General features: G+C 55.9%; 1 protein-coding gene across 7 annotated transcripts in view; it reads right to left on the minus strand.

The window, feature by feature from the left end:
• The window catches only part of RUBCN (rubicon autophagy regulator), a 60,882-nt gene that overhangs the window by 10,437 nt on the left and 34,751 nt on the right, over positions 1–15,694 (minus strand). For 3 of the 7 annotated variants that reach the window (XM_043522189.1, XM_043522188.1, XM_043522191.1), the window contains 8 exons: positions 14,414–14,615; positions 13,956–14,057; positions 12,524–12,700; positions 8,136–8,196; positions 6,954–7,086; positions 3,106–3,251; positions 1,850–1,914; positions 144–382 (listed from right to left, as the gene is read on the minus strand). In XM_043522189.1, the coding sequence (XP_043378124.1) occupies positions 144–382; positions 1,850–1,914; positions 3,106–3,251; positions 6,954–7,086; positions 8,136–8,196; positions 12,524–12,700; positions 13,956–14,057; positions 14,414–14,615 (1,125 nt within the window). The remainder of the gene's footprint in view (positions 1–143; positions 383–1,849; positions 1,915–3,105; positions 3,252–6,953; positions 7,087–8,135; positions 8,197–12,523; positions 12,701–13,955; positions 14,058–14,413; positions 14,616–15,694) is intronic. The other 4 variants (XM_037909575.2, XM_037909574.2, XM_037909577.2 and 1 more) reach the window with 2 other exon arrangements.

The following is a 15,694-nucleotide window of genomic DNA, read 5'->3' on the forward strand; positions in this document are numbered from 1 at the left end:
CCCCGCACAAGGCGCCGATGCCCCCACGCTGAGAAACCCCACCCTGTAGGTTTTCCTCCCTGAGTCACTGATGGGAGCAACACCTGCCCCTCAGGAGAAGGCTGAACTCGGTCTCCTTTGGAAAGCACAGGACATGGCCTTACCCTGACTTGATTCAGAGCCTTCACCTTCCGGTACAGAGCGGCATTGAGGTCCTGCACGCTGAAGAGTGGGTCACTCCAGATCTTGCTCAGCAGGTCCCTGGAGAAGTTGCTGACGCAGTACTTGCTGAAGTCCCACTTACGCAGGATGCGGCTGGGAATGACCATCTGGGTGTTCTCGTGGCAGCACTGGCAGAAGTACTTGCCCAGGTACTCGCAGTACCGCAGCCGTTTGATGTAATCTGGCGGACCAGAGAGGGAGTTGAACCTCCGCCCAGCTGGCCCAGGCCTTGCCCAGCTCGGCAGAGGGGCTCGGGCTTTGGGCTCACAGAGTCCCAGAGCTTGGGCTCCAGCCCGAGCCTCTACAGCCCCGGCATGTGAGCCCGACTCAGCTGACATGGGCCAGCCGTGGGTGTTTAACTGCAGTGCAGACATACCCGAAATGGCCCCACAGACAAGGTACCTTTTTCAGCTCAGAGCAATGCATGCTGGGGTCTGTGGTCTCCCTGCAGTCTAGGAGGCCCAGATCGGCCTATGAATCACATGTAGCCGTCCCTGGCTACACAGTTAGGACAAGCTATTGCTTCAGAGCCCCTACTGGTAACACACAGCAGGTGAATGCTGTATCAAGGCAGCTGTCTGTATGAGGCCCCCTCAGCCCGATCACCTCTGGGATTTTGATGTAAAGCTGCTTCACTACATGAACTGAAGAGGAAGGATCAGAGCAGACACTAGGGGCTCCACAGCGCGAACGGACCAATCCGAATGAGTGAAGCCACCCTCACCTACTTGACGCTGCTCAGTGATGAGACCAGGGACTTTAGTACCTTCAGAGAGGCAAACTGGCCACCCCTTGCCTGCCCTGCCCTGCCCCGCCCCATGGCCTCCTGGGGGAACAGGCTGTTCCATCTGCAGTGCATCGTAGCACACAGGCTCCCCTTTTGACAGCCTGCCATGGGAAATGCTGCCATCCGGGCAGACTCATTCACTGGGAGATGTTGGAACTCCCCCGACCCCTTTTCTGCTCGGCTTATCCAGAACGCCCCGTCCAGTTATGGGAGAACACTTTATCCAGCTCTCTGGAATCCAAACCCGCCGTTTGAATCCGGACTCGTCACGGAGGTGTCTTTCCTGGCATTCCACGCCGCTTACGCCTGAGGTGATCAGGCTCAGGAGCAGGGGCCGGGGTCAGGGCACCCCACAGCTCCAAAATACATCACCGTAAATCAGATGATCTACGTATTCCGAAACAGATTCACACGTGCCCATTACACGCAGCACTGCATCACACGATGACTGGCTTCCCAATTTTGTGAGCCAGTCCCTGTCCGGCTCATGAGCCGTCCACGCCCTAGGAAGTGTGCTCGTGAGCACAGCTGCAAGCCTATCACCCATTCCTCTTCTTCAGCTACTAGCTACATGTTAGTTACAAGGCCACTTGTGAATTCAGGCTCTGTCCATTGGTAACTCCGTTCCCCACTTCTGTCTTCTTTCATTGTTCATGCCAGGCCTGAAAGCTGCACCAGCTTCCAAGGTGCCCTGCGCTGAGACCCCCACAATCCCCCAGCTCATTGGCATCCGCGCCTCCCCACATTTGACTCCTCGTCTCTATTGTCCCTTCCTGTCTCATCTGCATGCAGCACCCGCCCCCCCGCACCCGCCCTCGGGGAGGCTGAGTTTCCTGTCCCGGGCAGAGTTCCAGCACTCACCGGGGTCCGTCCGGATGCCGCAGCCTGCACACCGGTAATTCTGCTTGGCTACAGCCACCTTCCTCCTGCCCAGAGAGAAGACGTGTGTTGGAGCTCTCTCGTGGCTCAGCAGGGCTGCTGGGCAGAGACCACTAGGGCTTCCCCTCTCACCCAACAGCTGAGTGCCAAGTGGATCCACTGAGACCGTAAGCTTAGAGCATGAGCTCTCTGGGCCAGGGGCTGACTTTGCTCTGTGTCCGTACAGCACCTGGCCCGTGACTGGGCTCCTAGGGGCCTCAATCATACAGATAAATAATGAGCCAGGTGGCTGGATCGGCCTTGAAGCCACCCCGTGGTTTCAGCAGGATATGGCAAAAGCTGCAGGAGCCAGTGCCCAGCTACTGGCGAGGGGGAGATGGATACATCTCCCATCTGTGTGTGTGGGGCAGGGGCTGGGCAGCACCAGCTGCAACTGCCTTCACCTGCTTGCGCCCTGTGGATCCGAACGCTCCCTGCACGCCCCTCAGCTGATGAGCGAGGTGTCGGCAGCCAGTCACTCAACACCAGCCAAGAGCACAAGGCAGCTGCCAGGCAAAGGAACAGCAGTTGGCACCGGGGTGCAGGCACCAGCGACAAGTGCCAGGGAGTAGTGACATCTCCTTGGCAATGCACATACGGACAACAGCTCAGCAGGGCAGGTGGGCCCTCCTCATGCCCCCGCTATGACGCAGGCAGGGGATCTATTGTAAGTGCAGCCAGGAATGTGGGTCGCAGATGTCCTTTCAGTGCCATGTACCCTGAACACCACCAGAGGGGGGCTGGACACACAGGGCCCTGGAACAGCAGCGCTTGGGGCTGTTTTGCACTGTTGGTGTGTTTTTGGAGGTCCTACAGTAATTCTATCACAGAACAGTGAGTGCACAGTGACAAAAGGGGAAGGGCAGGTCTCATTTAACACACAAACACAGCCAGGCTTGGAGGCCTAGTGGTTAATATCGCACCAAGCAGGGCTCAATTCCCAGTCCAGGTCTGAAACAACAGGAGCTTGGAGGGGGGCAGAGACGTCATCTCACGGCAGGAGCAGCAGCCCATCCAGATGACTGAAGTGGAGCTACTGAGCTGTGAATGGAGTGACTCGCCCAAGCCTACCCAGCTGGAAGGATGCAGAATCGGGGTGGGAAGAGGAGAAGCAGAGAGGGGGATCTTAGGGGCATGGAGAGCCTCTGTGGGACCAGAGGGGATGGGCAGCCCCCAGGGCAGCCCACGCAGCTCCTTACGTTGGGGCTGGGTGAATGTTGAAGATGATCTGCGGCCGGGGGGGAGCCCACTCCAGATTCCCGCGGACCCGGATTCGGAGCTTGTAGATGTCGGCGTGCTCTCCATCGTCAGGCGAGATGGGCAGAGAGTCCGGAATTGGCAGGAGCTGCAAGAGGCAGGTGAGAGGGTCAGACACCGAACTTTACTGCAGAGGCTTACGCCGGTCTGCCCTGCTGGGCAACTCCAGCGCCATCCCTGGGGAAACTGCCTGTGTGCTCGTCCCGCACCCCCACCCCACCGCCAGGAATCGTATGTCTCCCAGGGGAGCTGGAGAACAATTCCCATCCAATCCGAGTGCTCTGCTGCTGTGCTCTCACGGCACGTACAGTAGCGTGCTTGCTCTCCCTGCATGTCCAGAGGCCTGGCACCCCTTCTTCGGAAGTGCCGAGAACCTCTACAGTGGCGGCGGGGGTGCAGTGCTCCGCGCTCAGCCTGGCGCTTTCACCCTGGCTGGACATCCCCTCCCTACTCTCCTCCACACACTTCCCATCACCCCAAGTGTCTCTGTATCCCCCATGCTGCAAGGTTGTCCCCAGACCATTATGGGGCACCGCTCCAGCCTCTCTGTGAGCAGGGCACGCTTCATGGGCTCTCACCGAAGTGAGCAGCAGGCATGTCAGCGCTGGGGGTTCACTGGGGCACAGGCTAGATTCACAAAGCATGAAGGTCTGCACTTGTCCCAAAGAGAAGGACACCCCAGAGGGGAGGCAGCAGCCACTCCAGTGGGTACCAGAGGCATCAGGTCTCCAGGATGAGGATCACACCTGGGTTTGTAAGGGCTGAGCAGGTCTGACAGGGCCAGAGCTCACGCGGGGACAGAAATAGCTATGAGGGAGAACAGGGCAGCTTCCAGGCTGCACAGCACCCCAGAGAACCACCTCAGCCCGGGGAAGGCAGCGGGCTCTGGGGTGACCTCCAAAGCCAGGGGGAGCAGAGCTGGGGTCATCGGGGATACGGAGCCCCTAGATCCCTGCCAGGGCAGGATGAAGTCACGTCCTAGCAGAGATGGCCGTGGGCAGTAGCACCGTGACTGACTGGGCTCTATGCTCTGGGGCTCTAGGCCCAGCATTGACTCGGCCACTCTCAAGCTACCGCAGCCTTTGTTGAGTGCAGCGGAGGGGAGCAGACTGGCTACTCGACCCCCCTGACCGGTCTGGGTGAGCCCGGTGCTGACCCGGAGCGCAGTAGCTGAGACGGCCTCTGCCCCGTGACGGATTGATTAGACGGACATCAGAGGCGGCTCTTCAGCTGCACCCCCAAGGGGACTTGCGTGGGAACTAGAGAGCAGAACCACACCAGCCAGCGGACAGGAGCCCTGCAGCACAAGGACAACAGAACATGCCCCACAAGCCACCCGGAGTTAGAGAAAACCAAGCAGGTGACAGTAAACCTCAGGGATCCCCTCCTGGCTCAGGCGGACAAGACTGTGGTGGGCCAATGGCTGGGGGCCAGTCTTTATGAGTAGTTAGAAAGTCAAACCCCACAATGCACTGCTGCCCAGCAGGACCACGGCTCAGCTTGCGGGTGGCAGGGCAGCGATCTGTGACAAAGCGGGTATTTTGTGTAAGCCTGAGGTTCACCCACACCAGCTCCGGGGGGCAGCGCTAGCACATACAGACCTGCGATTTACACCACGCACAGGGCCGTGGCGTTCTTAGAACGCCCCCGAAACCCCCTCTACTCCCGTCACACGGGCCCCATTGGCACTCAGTTGGAGATCAACTCCAGTACCCCAAAACGGAGCGGTTTGGCAGGACTGGCAGCGTCCACCTCAGCAGAGGCCTAGGCACTAGAATAGTGACAGCCTGTGGGTCGGGATTGAGGGGCCTGGGCAGAGCTGGGTATGGGGAGCCCAGAATTGGAGAGGCTGTGGGTCAAGACTGAGGGGCTACATGCGGTGCCGGTTTACAATGGCTCCAGGGAACCAGGCCCATGCTCAGAAGGGGCCCTGGCCTGCTCCTCTTGCACTGCGCCCCAAGACCCCACTGGTTTCCCCCACCTACCACTTGCTCCTCTTGACCCGCTCGCTGGCTGGCCAAGTTCTCCTCTCCACCCCCTGCTCCTCTCAGCCCCCTGGCTGGACCCCAGTGCACCTCTGGCTCCGGGCAGTCTCTGCTTCCCACCACATGTGTGGCCCCACCTGTCTCCCTGGAGCTGAGCTGACTGAAACTGGTGCAGAAGCCTGGCCAGTCTCAGCCAGGTGACAGGGGTGGGGCAGGAAGCCAATATGGAGGGCTTGGCTGGGCCCCTCCAGACAAGTGCATCTTGAGGGAGCCTGGCTGGGGCAGGCCCTGGCCTGGCTGATCGCGCCACTCCCAAAGGGATGGGGCGATTTCCAGCCCTGGCTGCGCTGCCGGCTCAGCCCAGCAGACCATCACCTCCCAGCAGGCCGGTGAGTGCAGTCGGGAGGCAGGGTGTGGGGGAGTGGGTCTGGGGGAGTGCTGGGCTGTGAAGGGGTAGGGAAGATCTGTGTGTTGGGGCATTAGGGAGTGGGGCTGTGGGTGGGCTGGTGTTGTGCAGGGCACTGTGCATTTGTGGATGGGTCTGGCGGGACGCTGGGCATAGTGGGTCCGGGGTGGCTCTGGCCAGAGGGAGTCGGGGTGTTGGGCGGGGGGGGCTGTGTGGCTTGGCATGGGCCTGCCCCCGAGGGAAAGGGGCATGCTGGCAGCACAGGGCTGGGCAGGCCACTGTGCATCTGGCAACTGCCGGTTTGTAAATAGTGCCCTCGCATTGGGGGGAGCGGGGCCGCCCCTGCCATGCCATGCCCCATTGCCTCTGGCTGGCCCCTCGCTCCGGGGACTGACCTCCCCACGCCAGGCTCCATTGCCCCCACGGGGGCCCACAAATATGTTTGGCGCCGGGCCCACAGAAGGTTAATCCGGCCCTGGCTACATGAGAAAGTTTGCACAGCGCCTGCCCATGCTGTAGGAGCTCTAGCTGCCACTGCAGTTAGCACGGAGATCGCTCGCTTTCTAACACGTCTTCTAGCCGGTCCCAGCGGAGGGTTCAAACAGCGACAACAACAAACTCCACGATCAGCTGAGTTTCCCACGCCCCACCCCACCGTGGGGCAGCCACAGCCATGCTGCCCGCTGCTCCATGCCACGTTGGGGGGGGGGGGGGGTTCGTCCGAGCGGTTAGTACACTCAGTGACTTGTGCCCCACGCACACGCACGCTCTCCACTCCCAACGTACCCGCCGGAGCTTTTTGGAGAGCTGCCTTTTCTTATACCACTGGCAGCGCTTAAAGAGCTTTTTGAGAGACCGTCTCGGGCCCTGCAAACCAACAGCAAACAACCCGTCAAGGCGCTGCGTGGGCGACACCCCTGGGCTGCTGGTGAAGGCCGAGGGCCACTGCTCTTGACTCTGTGCTGCTTCCGGGTGCTGATCCTTGGCTGGTCCCTAGATCTTCCCCACCATCCCTGTCCTCCTGCTCTCCCTGTTCATATACAAGGACAACAGGAGCCAGCAGAGTGCAAGGCACCCTCCTGGCAGCACTGCAGCCAACTGTGTGGAAAGGACGCAGCTCTGGGAGTACGTGAGGGACGTGATCAGTGCCTTCCCTCCTCTTCTACAGCCATGGCGAGGTGGAGACCGGCTGCAGCCCTGCATTCAGGACTGGCAGAAAGCACCAGATATGAGCTTCATGCAAAGGATTCCCTCGCTAGTGGAGGCAGTGGGTTCTCTGCCCTCTAGACTTAAACGAATCCCCTTGATTTCACATCCAGCTTCCGTCCTCTCACACCCAAACAGCGCCCTCTATGCATCAGTGCGACTGCCCCAGCGAGGCCCCTCCCCACACGCCTACCTTCTGAGGGGCATCCTGCTCTGGGACTAGCCAGTCCAGTTCAGAAGCAGCTGGGAGCTGCATCCCTTCAAACTGCTTCAGCAGGCCCATGGCCACGGCCTCCGCTGAGTTCGAATGGAGGAAGGAGTGGGATCTGCACAGCAAGAGAGGACGATCAGCACCACAACAGACGGGGCATAACCCCCCACCCCCAGCCAGGGTGCAAAGGAGATCAAAGCCTGGATCTTCTGACTGGTGACCCTCCCAGCCCCACTTGTGAGAGTCTGCACTAACAATGATGACTCCTCTTAGAAGATATTGTCTCAAACTACATACAGGAATCACTTGTCCCATGCTGCTACCTCTGGGGTGGGACGCACACAGGGCCCAGCAATTTGGGACGGGGCATCAAAGAAACTGCAGGGGAGGTGGGAGATGGAATGGAACGAACGAAGTTGGAATCCGGACAAGACACGGGAGAACACACAGTATAAAGTGACGTGATCTTTGCCAGCAGGGCCTAGTTTTACTTGGCATCTGACAGGCAGAGGGGGCCCTGCCTCCAGCCTTCTGGAAAGCTGCCAGAGATTAACAGACCAATGAGATTTCCAAGGGACTGTGATGACCCATCCTCCATCTCAGCTGGGAATAGTAATGAGGCAGCAGGTTGCTCAGTCTCCTAGGGAGGAGATGCCTTCAACCACCCAACAGTGCCTCCTCTGGCCAGTTTAGGAGTAGCATTGATGGGGAGTCCTGTCCAGCTCCTAGTTGTAAGGATGGTGACTGAAACACAGGACTTCAAGTAAGACAACAGGAATGGCGTGGTGGGAGACTGGGGTGAACCTCAGGTCTGACTGGGAGCCTGGTGGGGAATGTATGTGTCCCCATCACCTTGGGCTGTCTTTCCTAATTCGCTGTGGTTCCTGTTCCCAGCCCCTTCTCCTTCCACTAACGGTTAGCTTATTAGAGGAGTCAGTGGCAGAAGAGACCTATTCGTGTAGAATCTAATCCATGCCCAACCCATGCAGGATCGGTCCCTCATGCAGGGATTCCCAAACCCCTCAGCATTCAACTTAAGTTTCCATTTGCCCAGCTTCCCCGCAGGACTGTCCCCAAAGCTGAGCATACTGAGCCCAGGCGAGGATCAAAGACTCACACTCTGGCGGGGGGGGAGGGGGGAGGGAGAATATGGACGGGACGTACATGGATTCCGAGGAGAGGAAAGACTTCCTGCTAGACGCTGCATCCCGCCTGATGTCCGCATCTGCATCGAGAAGAGAGAGGGTGGAGCAGAGAGTTACTCCTATTTTAAACAAACGCTAAGCAGTTTTGCATTAAAAACCATCACACGGTTGTAAAAGCATGTGAGCTACAGCACCTATTTCTACCAGGGACAATAAGCAGCAGCTAGAAAGTCACCTGGTCAATCTACCGGGGAGAGAGAAGAACCTGTGGCTGTGAGATGAAACTACAGTGGGGTTAGAGTGGAAATGTTACGGCCTGTACAGGGCACACACTAGCTACCAGCGATTACGGAGCTTAGAGAAATCCACACGCATACAAACTTGGGGCTAATAGGGCAGGACACTGGGGTTAGTTATGAAATTTAGTAGCTTATTAGGTTTTATGAACAGCATTAACACTGCAAGGGACTGGCGATGGGACACAGGCCATTCACTGCTATTGTTCTGGTTCAAATCCAGTCCGGATCGTACACCGATGGCTTGTCAGCAGCCCACATGGCGTGAGTTGGAGGCCTGAGTTCATCTCCCAGTGGACACAGGTCAATGTCAAAAGAACCACGTGGCAGTGGTCAGCAGCCTTGCTGGCCACCCTCTGCTGAGGCACCCAGGATCAAACGGGCCACAAAGAAGGATCACTTTCCTCCCTACAGGGGAGGAACTTAAATCCAGGTGTAGCATCTGTGCATATTGCTACCACACTGCTCACGCTGCCCTCTTCCAGATTTCTAATAAATACTGACCCCGGACCCGTAGCTGGGCTGGGCTACACCACAGCTAACCCTTGGCCAGGATAACAGTTGACCACTTAACCCTACTTTTTGCTATCTGTCCATATGCCAGTCCTGATCTATGGCGGCATTTGGCTGCTCATCCCCGGACCTTCTCTAGTGGGGGACTTTGTCGAAGACGAGCTGAGAGCCCATAATAATGATGCCCACGGTTCTCTTTTATTCAAGGTTCAGTTCACGTGCTCAAAGAATTCTAGGAGCTGGTCGGGCTGCCACCATACAACAGTGTTTAAACATGGTGGAACGTGGTCACTAGACGCTGTGTCTCTCCCGACACAGCCACTCAGCAATTCAGTCTCCTCGCTTTCACAGCTTTGCGGGGTTACACTGAACTGGGAAGTGAAGGCAGCAGAACTCCTCTGGGGTTTGCCCTCCAGCCCCAAGAAGGGGGCTGGTGAAACATCTTGACACTAAAGATCAAATTCAGCCCTAAGGTAACCGGGTACGATTCCCGCCGGTCATGAGAATAATCCTGCTTACACCCAGACCGGATTTGGTCCCGTTATCCCTGGAAACCTAAGTCAGCCTTAAAAACAATGTTGACTCCTGCATCTCCTGTCTGTATTGTCCTGCCAAGCCCACGAGCCGCATGAGGCATGACCTGGCTAGGGAGGCCTGGACTGCCCTATGGGTGGAAACTTGAGTTTTAACACCAAAGAATTTACAGAAAAGGGGAGAAAATATCATAGATCAAGGCAGGAAAGAGGCCAACCCGCAAAATCCATAGGGACCCCATCAAGGAGGGTAAGAGGAGACCTAGAGAGGCAGCTGGGTCTGGTTAATGGGTGTGTAGTTGTTGGTTCGGCTCTCAACTCCTCTTCCCCCAGTAGGCTGGATACTGAAATATGGGAGCTGCTTGCTGATTGCTGCAGGACTCGTCAGTTTCAGTCCCAGCTCTGAAGGAGGGAGCAGCCAGGCACAGCAGAGGGGCAGCACATCCTGGTAGGGAAACCCAGAGTGACCAGCACTGGAATCTTTTCAGCAGGGAAGGTGGGATTCTCCATGGGACAGTCCTTGGGAAGGGAAAGGGTGTGAGGCTTTCCAAAGGATCAGGACAGTTGTTTGTATAGCCAGAGGGTACGACAACAAAGGCCCTGATCACAAATATTCACAACCTAAGAAATAGGAGTGCATCTCAAGATGTGTTAAACGCTGGGCTAAATCTTAAGTGTCTCCTTCAAGTATCTTTCTGGACTTGAGTCAACAGGGAGTCCGGGATAGAGGATTAGCCATAAGTGGGAGTCAGGCCTTTAGCACCAGGCAGTTACCAGTCTGATACCCGCTGCAAGCAGCAGGTGCATTCAGGACTAGGAAACCCATGTTATCTACAACCTGGTACAACCGAAGGTTTGTAGCTACAGAGAGAGAGGAAGTGGCCTCCCCACGCAGCAAAACTGCCGCCCGAATGGGAGAGGAAACCAGCCTCTCTCGGTCCTTACGGAATGGCTCAGAGATCCCAGGCTAAAACAGACCCAAGCAAACAGGGGGCGCACACGTTCAGCATTGTCTGAGCATTGTAGGGTGAGCACATGCAGCCAGGGTGAGCAGCGTTCAGCAGGCATCTCGCGGGAGGATTCAAATCTGAACCCCACCTCCCCAGCAGGTTGAGGTGCCAGAACTAGGACCCCTCTGCCCTCTCTCCCCACTCCAAATATGGTATCTTCCAACCTAGGTGTTTCCTATTCAAATATGACATGCTTTGGACATTGCCACCCAAAATGCCTCTTTTTTGAGATGGGGCAACCACATCTGCATGCAGTGTTCAAGGTGTGGGCATACTATGGATTTATAGAGACACAATATCCCTTTCTTAATGATTCCCAGCATTCTGTTCACTTTTTTTTTTTTGACTGCCGCTGCACATTGAGTGGATGTTTTCAGAGAACTATCCACAATGACTCCAAGATCTCTCTCGAGTGGTAACAGCTAATTTAGACCCCATCATTTTATACGTGTAGTTGGGATTATGCTTTCCAATGTGCATTACTTTGCATTTATCAACACTGAATTTCATCTGCCATTTTGTTGCCCAGTCACCCAGTCTTGTGAGATCCTTTTGCAGCTCTTCGCAGTCTGCCTGGGACTTAACTTTCTTGGGTAGTTTTGTATCATCTGCAAATTTTGCCACCTCACTGTTTACCCCTTTTTCCAAATCATTTATGAATACGTTGAATAGTACTGGACCCAGTACAGACCCCTGGGGGACACCACTATTTACCTCTCTCCATTCTGAAAACTGACCATTTATTCCTACCCTTTGTTTCCTATCTTTTAACCAGTTACCAATCCACGAGAGAACCTTCCCTCTTATCCCAGGACTGCTTACTTTGCTTAAGAGCCTTTGGTGAGGGACCTTGTCAAAAACTTTCTGAAGATCTAAGTACGCTATATACACTGGATCCCCCTTGTCCACATGCTTTTTGACACCCCCAAAGTATTCTAGTAGATTGGTGAGGCATGATTTCCCTTTACAAAAGCCATGTTGACTCTTCCCCAACAAATCATGTTCATCTGTGTCTAACAATTAAGTTCTTTACTATAGTTTCAACCAGTTTTCCTGGTACTGAAGTCAGGCTTACCCGCCTGTAATTGCCAGGATCACCTCTGGAGCCTTTTTAAAAAACTGGCGTCACATTAGCTATTCTCCAATCATCTGGTACAGAAGCGGATTTAAATGATAGGTTGCATACCACAGTTCAAGGCTACAGAGGGTGTCAGCCTTTCACTAGTGCTTGCATTGGCGGAGAAAAGCTCTCAGGACAGTACTGTCACTTTAAAAGCAAGGCCCCAGCTTTCTCTGCCTCTCCCAGCGCATGAAGAGTCTGGCGCCTTAGCGCCTGCGTCCCTAGAGAAGGCTTTTAACACCTCTGATCAACAGAGCTATTGTCTTGGAATCGCAGTGGGCTGGGAGCTGTAGGGAAGCTACATTTTAAAGGACAGCTAGTCTCTATGCAGTAGAGTGTTCTAGTCTCCTCTCTCGGGTTACAGTAGTTATGTGGCCAGTGCTTTACCTTTAATGGCTGCAGCACTTTTAAACTGAACCACTGCTCTGCTGTTTCACTTGCCAGGCCAGACACACCTCTGTTGATGTTCTAGGTACATCACAATGTGCCACCGTGATGTGGCAACACAGAGCCTGGGCAAGCAGACAAGCAATTGAGACCTTTGCTACATTTTTCCCCACCTGTCTGCCATCCACTGCATGCATCGCCAGCTCCTCTCCCTTTCCCGCTCAGATGACATTATTGATTGTTCCCAAAGGCCCCTGCATGGAGAGCGCGCAGAGAAATTCTAGAGAGCAGCTGACAAGGAGCCAGCTACATGTACAGAGCCCTGGGACGGGAAATAGCAAAAGCATAGTAGCTGGTGGATTGAGCTGGGGGCTGGTGGTTTGGTGTCCGGGCTGCAGCCTGCCTGCTTGATGCAGCGTGAACTCAGTTTTAGCCGCAGCTTTTGAGCCTCTGTTCTGCCGGTGGGCCCGTGACAGGCCCAGGCGAGGCACACGGACAAGCGCGCACACACACACACGCACGCGGCGCAGTGCACTCTGGGGTACTACCTGAAAACAAGGAAGCCATTGACACTGACAGGCCGTTCTTGGACATTTGAATCAGGTTAGATCCATCGTTACCATCTGCATAATATGGTGATGACAAAACATTTCGCTTCAGTGCTCGGCCCGGCCATAGAAAAAGGGTATCAACACAGAGACAAGAGAGCAGAGCCTGCTGGCACCCTTTGGGAGACATCCAGGGACAGCATTCAAACACCCTCCTTGGACTGCAATATCAAGTCAAACCTCTGAGCTACAGGGGGCCAAACCGGGGTTATGCTATCCACATCCGTGGAGAGAGGAGCAGGAAGATGGAGGGTGTCCATCACAGGGGCCTTTGAACCTCCCAGTCCATCCACCATTGTCCCAGTTGAAGACTGGAGAGTGCTTGGTTAATGCACCTTTAAAGTCAGCCAGAAGGGGCACTGCTGAGCAACAAGGAGTGTCTATCCTGACCAGTGCAGGAGGGAGGTGAGGGACAGGGTTCAAGGCCAGGTCTCCTGCAGAATAGGCACTGACTGTGGGTGCTCCAGTCCTGGAGCACCCATGGAGAGAAAAATTAGCAGGTGCTGCTCAGCAGCACTCACCGGCAGCCAAGCTCCCCCCGCCTCCCAGCGCCTCTCACCTGCTGGCGGCCCCGCTAAACAACTCCTCCCCGCCGCCAACAGCTGTTCTGCGGTGTGTAGGAATCTCCGGGAGGGAGGGGGAGGAGTGGGGACGGGGCGCACTCGGGGGAGGAGGCAGGGAAAAGGCGGGACAGGGCAGAGCAGCGGCAGCGACTTGGGGGAAGGGGTGGAGTGGGGGCAGTGAGTGGGGTTGGGGGGAGGGCGGGTCGAACACCCCCCCAGCTAGGGGGGAAGTTGGCGCCTGTTTCCTGCAGGGAGCACTCTGGGCCATGGGAGCCAGCCTGACTGTGTGTGGGCAAAGTACCTTGGAGGTCAGGGACTGTACACAGCCCATTGCCCCGCTACAGAAAGACGGAGTTTAAGAACGGTAGCAGACAGTCCCCAGACTGACTCGTCCAGTCCGTGGCTGGTTCGAGTGGGAAGAGCAGGACAGCGCAGGTGGGCATTCAAATCTTTTAGCTCCCCAACCTCAGCCTGACCGTTCCCAGCCCGGAGGATTTTACCCGTGAAAGGGATCTCTCGTAGGAAGCCAGCGACACAGCAAACGAGGGGCTTGTTAAGACTCTAATAGAGCTCCCAGAGCAAATCCTTCAGCCTTTATGTGCGCACAAGCCCACCTACCCAAAGGGAATCAGTTTACTGCAGTCCAGGGGTGGAATCTGGGGTCCCAGCTCAACTCACAGTTCAGCGTTACACGAGAATGGCAATCTCTAAATGCAAAGGGACGTGCTCCTCCCCACTGACTTCAGCACAGTTACCCCAAGGAGGAGATTGGCCCCAAATCTCCATCTGGTACAACTGCCCCATCTTACCTCTTATCTCATACTCCTCCACGTCCTCTGCTGAGCCTGAGTCAGACAGCCACATGGAGTCACGGGAGCTGAACTGGGACTCACTGTCTGTAGCCACGAAGCCTGGAGGGGCAAAAGGCAGAAGGTCTGAGAGAGCCCCAAAGTCAGCAGAGGTAATTTAAGTGCGACACTGAAGACTGACAGAGGAGTTGGCCAGGGCGGGTAGTGCTGGGTGACGGGGGTGCCAGCGCGGACCCAGAATTAAGCTATGTTCTACACTTTGACACCACCATGGTGTGTACACGATAAATACCCAGACAGACCCAGTGACAGCAGGCCCTCCACACTAGAGTCACCATCTATTCAGAGCTAGTGTAATGTGACTTCCCACAGCCCCCTGGTGCCTGATACACCATCGCAGGGACTGACAGGAAACGAGCCCCTGCTCTCCCCAGCCTGGCCCCAAAAGCAGCACTCACTGTCTGAGCCCACCTCCCGGTAGGCAGGGAGCACGTGTTTGGTGCGGATCTGCTGGCGCCGGATGCGTATCTTCTGCTTGAGCTCCTGGATCTCCTTGTCACTCTCCTCTTCCTCCTCCTCCAGCCGCCGGTTCATCACGTTGCATTTCATCAGCTCGATGGCAGCGATCAGCGATTCAGAGATACTGAAGTGAGCGTTTTCCTGGGAGGCAGAGGCCAAACCATTGCAAGAGAGCCAGGAAGTTGAGGTTCTCTGCAATGCAGCATTACATCCCCTACACCCCACAGTAGAGAACCTACCTGTAGAGAAGGCTATCTGGGATTTCCCACAGTAGAGGAAGACTTCTCTAATAGGCGCCAACTCCATGGATGCTCCAGGGCTGGAGCACCCATGGGGGGAAAAAATAGTGGGTGCTGAGCACCCACCAGGAGCCCCCCTAACAGCCCCCCAGCGCCTCTGGCGGGCCCCACCAATTAGCACCTCTCCCTCCCTCCCGGCGCCTCCTGCCCACCGCGATCAGCTGTTTCGTGGCATGCAGGAGTCCCGAGGGGGGAGGAGCAAGGGCACGGCGCACTTGGAGGAGGGAGAGGGCAGGAAGAGGTAGGGCGGGGCATTGGGGGACGGGGTGTATTGGGGGCGGGGCCTGGGGCAGGGCCAGGGGTTGAGCACCCCGCAAGCACATTGGAAAGTTGGCACCTCTGACTTCACTTCCTAATGAACCCAAGGAATCCAGCCCCTCCAGTCAGGCCAGAAGCCTTCTTGAGTCCATCGCCCTGTGCACATGGAGTGCCCTGTTGTAATACTCTACCTTCACCCGGTGTTTTCTGAGTGCTTCTTACTAGGACAGAGGTTCTCAAACTGGGGGGCAGGCCCCGCTCTGGGGGCACGGAATGTATTTTGGGGGAGCGTGAGAAGCTTTAGGGGACCAAAAAAAACCAAACCAAAACACCTTACTCTACACATTTTACCCACAGCAACAAATAACTAGCAAAGTGGATTCCTCCAGACAGATCAGGTCCTCCGATGGTGCCATGCATTTGACTCTGGATGGCGCGATGTATTTAGACGGATTTCGGTTATGCTTGCACAGCATTATACAAATCGCGGCTGACTGTATGTTACGACGCGGTGCGTGCATTTAATTGTGACCATCGACCACAATCACAGTTTTGCTTTTGCTCCTCTCACAGTGAATCATTGGCGCGGTTTCAATCAATGCCTCGCTGTTCGTAATATTTAGTGAGAGCTGCATGTTGATTTTTTTTTTTTAATTGGTATAT

Source organism: Chelonia mydas, chromosome 9 (assembly GCF_015237465.2).
Source record: "Chelonia mydas isolate rCheMyd1 chromosome 9, rCheMyd1.pri.v2, whole genome shotgun sequence".
Lineage (NCBI taxonomy): Eukaryota > Metazoa > Chordata > Testudines > Cheloniidae > Chelonia > Chelonia mydas.